The sequence below is a fragment of the Sinocyclocheilus rhinocerous genome, unplaced genomic scaffold (assembly GCF_001515625.1).
Source record: "Sinocyclocheilus rhinocerous isolate Xijiao unplaced genomic scaffold, SAMN03320098_v1.1 scaffold2106, whole genome shotgun sequence".
Lineage (NCBI taxonomy): Eukaryota > Metazoa > Chordata > Actinopteri > Cypriniformes > Cyprinidae > Sinocyclocheilus > Sinocyclocheilus rhinocerous.
The window spans coordinates 264,767-271,826 of NW_015657498.1; the positions used below are offsets into that span (position 1 = coordinate 264,767).

Sequence of the window (7,060 nt, forward strand, 5' to 3'; positions counted from 1 at the left end):
CGTGGAAAAGTTCATTTATTTCAGTAATTCAACTCAAATTGTGAAACTCATGTATTAAATAAATTCAATGCACACAGACTGAAGTAGTTTAATACACGAGTTTCACAATTTGAGTTGAATTACTGAAATGAACTTTTCCACGACATTCTAATTTATTGAGATGCACCTGTACATAAACACAGGTGCACTGCGCATCCATTGAGATGAACTGAAAAATATCACGGATCGCTTGACAGAGTGAAACTCTGAAGTGCTCAGTCAGTGTTCTGTGAGTGAAAATATGTCTGTGCTAATCATATACTCAGCCTCCAACTCACACACTGGCGAGTAAAATCTGAGAATTTATTAGCCATTGGCTAATATTAGACATCATTTAGTCGCCCAGAGTAAGATTTAGTCGCATATTTACTCGCAATGTAGAGGGTTGCACCGGTATTCGGTATGAACCGGTATACCGCCCAGCACTAGCATGTATTATGCTGCTAATATACACTACCATTCAAAAGTCTCTTATGGTCACAGTAAAAAAAAAAAAAAAAAACACTACTGACCATTTGAATGGTAGTGTAAATGCTACCTCTGATGAACAGTGAATGTAAATGTAATATGGAAAGCAAATGTAAAAAAAGGTGGCTTGATGCATCAGTGCATCTCTCTACTGTTCCATTTTGGTGTAATTTTGTTTGTCTGTGTGTCAGGTCTCGATCCTCATACTGGAACTCTGAATCAGGGTACATCCTTGTACTTCACCCCCATCTCTTCAGTGGAACGCAAAGAGAATGTTGACATACTGGAGCTGCTGCATAAAGCCAACATTGACCTGAAACCTCTACTGTCTAGCTTGAATGTCAACAAGGCTCACCTAAAAGAGAGCAGTGAGTAGCATCCTGTATATTTAGTATTTTTATTGGAATATTGAGTAATGAGTTTTTTTTGTTGTTGTTGTTTTAAATGTATACAACTTAATCTCTAGACAGCAGGCCACAGATGCTACTCATCAATACAGAATATATCAAATTGCTACTTGTAATAAGATAATCAAAACACTTTTTCTGTCTGCCGCCTTATAGCAAACTCGGGGGTAGTATTGTCTTTGGAGGAAGTGGAAGGGAGTCTGAAGGCCCTGAAGGTGCAGCCTGAACCAGCTCCATCATTACCTCAAAAGCAGCCCAGCGGAGGTGGGGGAACTCCCTTCATGGTGGAGCACCTTGAAAAGGCTCTCACGGAATGTACCGGGGTTGCATCACGACCACGAGACCCTGACATGTCTGCATTTAATAAGTTAGTGAGCACCATGAAGGCAAGTGGAACCCTGCCCACCCACCCCAAAGCCAGCGGGAGCAGTGTAAGTATGCAGCCATCAGTTATGCTTGCATGGTTTTGTAAGAGCTTGCTGCATGCTGTCCAGCCTCAGGTAAAGCTGCATGTGTGAGACGGATGCATTGGTCGTCCAGCTTGTTGCATTTAAATATTACCTGCCTTTGCATGCAACACAAGCCAGTGCTGTTTACTTGCTAGTTGTTCTGGGCTAGTAAATGAGTGTTTATTTTGACTAGTGATGGGCATAAATTTGTATTTAGTGGTTGTGGCTGACTTGTCAGTGAACTTTTGCATGCTTTGCTTGGCATTATCCCGTTCTGACTACAGTGAATCTTTTGTAACATGCTTGGTTGTTTAACATTTTTTGCTCAAGCTGTCACTGGTATGATGTAGGCGCCATCAGTGTTTTTGACTTTAGCTAACAAAACTTGATGGACCAAATGGCGTGCATTGTATCCAATCTGTTTTTGTATGGTTAATGTTCCAACTCTTAACATGATCACTTTTTCCCTGCTTTTGTGTTAAGTTACAGCAGCAGTCAGTGGATCCTGCTCTTGTGTCCTTATCGGAGACGCAGGTACCCACCTCCCAGCAGAAAAACATATTTCAGGTGATCTGTCAAAGACAATCTATTTGTTCAATACAAGTTCTATCAACTAAATTATACTTGTCAGGACATCAGTACACCTAGTTACGTGATGTGACTGATGTGTACCACTGTAACAAATTGTGCAAACTGTTGTCAGTAATCCCTAACCTGAAGTTCATGCAAACAAATCAGTGTGTAAAATTGTTTTTTGTAATAACTGAGGCACTAGTAAATTTACTTTAGTAATTGACATCTGTCCTGCAGTGTTGAGGCAAAACAAAGCAATAACAGCTTCACTAGCTGTGTAGCTGAGGCTCGCATCTTGTTCTTATTGTATTATAACACTGTTGCAGTGAAGTTACGGGTGTTGACAATGAATCAGTCTTGTGCTTTTGTGCTTTAGGAATTGTTGGTTGCCCCTCATGGCCCTGTTCCTGCCCCTGTGCCTGGCCTCATACACCAACGCGCTTCACCCCCACTCTTCCCACAGAGAGCCCCTATACAGGACTTTTTCCCGGGCATGCCACCTGCAACAGGTAAAATTAGTTAATTTGATTTAAAACCAATAGAGACATGTTGAATGTGAAACACAAATGTCATTTATTTTTTATGCTATGTTCCTCACCCATCTTTTGTTGAATCTCAGGGTTCCCTATTGGCCCACAAACTGTGTTGGATCAAATTCCAGACATTAACAGGGCCAGGAATACACCACAGGTAAAACTCAAATGCTATGGGCAGATATCAAAAAGTTTTTTTTTTTTAAATAAATAAAAGGATGCATGTGTAATTTCAAAGTTTACATCCAATCAATTCTGTTTGGTTTTAAAAAAGGTTATATATTTACAAACATTCATATCTAAATATTAAAATTCCAGTATTTAAATATAAGCACTACTACTGTTCATGACATGTTTTAATACATTTAATAATTAATATTTGTCAGTGTTTCTATGAATCTACATTTTCTCTTTGTGTAAAGGCTGTTAACATAAATTACAATAAAATGTACTGTTCTTGGTTTTGCATTATTTGTTAATCAGAGATGAATTCCTTATTTTTAGATGAGAGCTTTGCCAATGGGAGTGGATCAGACCAATCTGGAAGCTTTGTTTCAGCAGGATCTGGCAGCTCTTAATCGCCAACAGTACCAACAAGCCTACAACAAACAGGCTCATGATAAGGTGTTTCGCAACAGGTAATTTGGATTATCAGAGACCGTAGCAGGTCACAGGCAGGCACAAAGCATGTCTTGCTAATGGTTTCAGCCTCATGAATCATTGAGCTTTCTTAGTACTCATCTTTTGTCAGACTGTCATGATTATTGTACTTTTTAAGAGCTGTAAATTGAAAAGGTGATATTTAACAAGATATGAATCCTGCTTTTATGCATTTATTCATAATATGAACAGATGCTCTATCCATATGAGTAGACTAATGAATGGAAGGGGCTGATAATGGTGTGTACAGTGTTTTATTTGTATCTGTATCATCCTGTTTTGTAGACAAACCAGGATGAACCATTCACCTGGGCCTCACCTGCCTGGCCGGGCATCACCTGCCAATACAATAACAAGTGTAGTAAGTCAAATCTGTGACGTTTAATATAACATTTTCATTGAGACATTTGATCATACATCTGGGGCCGTATTCACAAAACATCTTAAGGCTAAAAGTAGCTCCTAACTTGCCGATTTAGGAGAAACTCTTAAAAAAAAAAATAATAATAATAATGGGCGTGTCAGTCCTAATTTTTGGACTCCTACATATTTGCTCTGAGTATTTCACGAAGCGTTTAACGCTAAAATCGGCTTCTAAATCTGTAAAAAGTTATGGATAGTCAAGAGGATTCCTAAGTCACTAAGACCAAATCACAAACCATCCTAAAATGGCTGTTGCCAGCAATCCGCCTCGGAACATAAACGTTTTAGAAGCATTTCACAATAAGTTCCCTTTAGTAGAATTGTCCCTTCTTTTCATGTATAAGTTGGGCAAGAAGTAAACCATAATAATGGGTTGTGACGACAGTATTGTGTATCGATGATAGTAGGAGATATCGCCTGTGGCTGATGCTTTTGACGTTCAGATGAGTCATAGCTGAAACACCGGAGTTTTGTTGTTCAGTGCGTGTGCTCGCTGACTGAATTCTGCTCTCGCGAATTCTTTCATCATAAACCACAAAGTGCAGATGTATGTGCGCTGTAAGTATAAGAGATTTATTCGTCATACAGTGTAGATGGCTTCAACCAACACTAAATCATAATGAGCATTTATAGCCTGTTTCGCTCAAGCACGCATAAAGCTTGCCACAAAGTACTGGCAAAGAGATTGACTATGAAGGTTTCAGGAAAAAAATAGTAAGAAGATATTTTAATTCATTAATAAACTACTGTTTTCTGAGTCCGTGTCAGCTGCAAAGATGAAGTTGATGATGCTGACTCGCCATCTCTTCAGTACAGTGACACACCTTTAGAGAGAAATGCACCTTTCGTATGGATTACATAATGCAAGTTTTTGTTTTTGATTTGAATTAATTTATAAGTAGACATTACAGGCTTTCTGTAGATATATTTGTTGTGTGTGAGGCAAGTAGCCTTAATTTTTGCGATGCGCTCCAGTTCACAGAGACTGCGAGACAGCAGTAAGCGCGTCCTGTTTTTCTTTATTGTACAAAGCACAACATTTTGTTAATATTGTGAGTACACAAATAAAAGTAGACCCTTTACAGTTTCGAATTATTATTCTTTTCTGCATGAGAAAACATGATGGTGAATTTTGTTGTTTCCACTGTTATCAGGAAAAAATGCCAGTGATTGCGCTGGTGCCTCTGTGCGCTAATAGCTTCCACACTCCGAAAAAACACTTGGATATGTGCTTAATAGCACACATTTATCCAAGTTAACTTTAGAGCAAGCGGCCGTACAAAGTTGCTACAACTTGCATGTTTTAATTTTCAAATGACAAGCCTTATTTGAGGTTGATGAATGATAGACAAACATTTACCTCATTCTACAATATTTCTATGATTAAATCACTAACAGAGACCCATCCCCTCTCAGCCAATTACTGTTGGCATAGTTCGTAAGCTTGATGACATCCATAGCAACCAGGTCAGCCCTGACCTTTGTCTTAACGTAAGATTTTTCCCAATTCCTTAGTAAAACTTGGTCTCAGCAGCTTTGTAAGTAGGTTTTAAGAGGAAACTCTTAGCTAAAAACATTTACTGTTAGTACTCTTCGTGCCAAGATAAAATGTTTTGTGAATACGGCCTCTGATGTATTATATCAACTTATAAAGCCATTTTATTGTTAAGTAACTTAAATGTCTCTCTATAGACCAAAAAAACTAACATAAATGCAAACAAATGACTCATTGTTTGGTTTAAGCAACATATTTTCTCCCCTGCTGCAGTTGTCTCCATCCTTCACTCCCACTTCTGTGATCAAAAAAATGTACGAGTCAAAAGAGAAAAGTCGAGATGATCTTGGGAGTAGACCAGGAAGCAAGGAGGAGACTGTGAACTCCCATAACTCACAGGAGGGTATGAAACAATGCACATACACCAAGAGATTAGAGCAGGGTGAATAAATGGAGTAGCTCTCTTTCTCTTTTTCTTATTTCCTAAAGCAATTTCCTTTCACTTATAGATGGGCCTCCATCACCCAGTTTCTTTCTGGAAGATGTGGACACCAGTGGTCCTCAGACTGGTGGGGTAAAAGCATGCTCCACCCCTGTTCCTACTCGGAGTCGTCATAGTAAAGACCCAGACCGACCCAGGCCTCCTTCAACAACAGGCCACACTCCCACTATGCTGTCACCAGGACCATCTTCTCCCTTCCCCAGACCCCAGATGTATCCAGTCCCTCTGCTTCCCCACGTCCCCTTGGTCAGACCTCCACCCCAGCTTCACCCGGGTGTGATGCAGAGGATGCTGGCTCAGGGCATCCAGCCTCAACAGCTCGGACCCACATTATTACAAACGGGTTGGTTTAACACTTTTTGTTTTCTCTTTACCCTTTCCAGCCATATTCCTGTTGGAAACTGAAAACGGTGTTAGTGAAGTTCTTTTGTTTTTCCTCTGCATGAATAGGCATGTTCCCTCAGGCTGTAGACCTGTCTCAGCTTCAGGGTTTGCCCCCAGCCCTCTTAGGGCAGCCTCTGTATCCCCTTGGTCCTGCAGGACATCCACTTATGACCTCTAGAGCTGCAGGAACACACATGCAGTTAGCAGTCATGCAGCAACAGCTTCAACAGCAGCAGAGACCAAGTAAGTACAGCACCAGTGTTTTAAAAGAACTACATTAAGAGTGATAAACACTACTGTTCAAAAGATGGATTAGTAATTAAAATTTTTTTTTAAGTCTTCTCACCACTGCTTCATTTATTTGGTCAAAAATGCAGTAAAAACAGAAATATTGCGAAATTTTTACAACTATAATATTTAAAAATGTAGTTTATTTCTGCGATTGAAAACTGATGGCTGCTGAAAATTCAGCTTTGCAGAGTCACATGATCTTTCAGAAATTGTGCTGATTTGGTACTCAAGCATTTCTTAGCAATCTTAAACGGTTGTGCTGAATGTTTTTGTGGAAACTTAAAAAAAAAAAATTTAAATCAGTTCTTTGAATAGAAAGTTGAAAATGTATTTGAAATGGAAGTCTTTTGAAACATTGATGTCTTTACTGTCACTGTTTACTGCTATGTACTGTCTAGGTGGCCAATGGCTGATAATCTGATTTTAATCTAATGATGATAAATGCAATTTAAAGAATTGCTGATATTAGACTTTATTTACTTGAGTTATCAAAGCGTGTGGAGTTCTGATCCATTTCCGATTATCTCAGTGCCAATTTATCAGTCTATTACTAGATTCAAGCTTTTAAACCGGTTTATTACTGAAACTTAACTTCCAGACAGAAGAGAGCAAATGAATATGCTGATTGTTTATCTTTTTTGTTATGGTTTAAAATTTTAAAGGGGTCATATAATGCAATTTCAACTTTTCCTTTCTCTTTGGAGTGTTACAAGCTCTTGGTGCATAAAGAAGATCTGTAAAGTTGCAAAGACTAAAGTCTCAAATCCAAAGAGATATTCTTTATAAAAGTTAAGAGTCAACCACGCCTACCTAAAACGGCTCGTTCTAACATGCCC

At 39.0% G+C, this 7,060-nt stretch overlaps 1 protein-coding gene across 3 annotated transcripts in view; it reads left to right on the top strand.

The window, feature by feature from the left end:
- The window catches only part of LOC107721192 (eukaryotic translation initiation factor 4E transporter), a 17,694-nt gene that overhangs the window by 9,864 nt on the left and 770 nt on the right, over nucleotides 1–7,060 (top strand). For 2 of the 3 annotated variants that reach the window (XM_016529075.1, XM_016529076.1), the window contains 10 exons: nucleotides 699–875; nucleotides 1,071–1,345; nucleotides 1,847–1,930; nucleotides 2,313–2,445; nucleotides 2,556–2,626; nucleotides 2,974–3,107; nucleotides 3,415–3,490; nucleotides 5,321–5,450; nucleotides 5,557–5,892; nucleotides 6,000–6,176. In XM_016529075.1, coding sequence (XP_016384561.1) covers nucleotides 699–875; nucleotides 1,071–1,345; nucleotides 1,847–1,930; nucleotides 2,313–2,445; nucleotides 2,556–2,626; nucleotides 2,974–3,107; nucleotides 3,415–3,490; nucleotides 5,321–5,450; nucleotides 5,557–5,892; nucleotides 6,000–6,176 — 1,593 coding nt within the window. The remainder of the gene's footprint in view (nucleotides 1–698; nucleotides 876–1,070; nucleotides 1,346–1,846; nucleotides 1,931–2,312; nucleotides 2,446–2,555; nucleotides 2,627–2,973; nucleotides 3,108–3,414; nucleotides 3,491–5,320; nucleotides 5,451–5,556; nucleotides 5,893–5,999; nucleotides 6,177–7,060) is intronic. The other variant, XM_016529077.1, reaches the window with a different exon arrangement.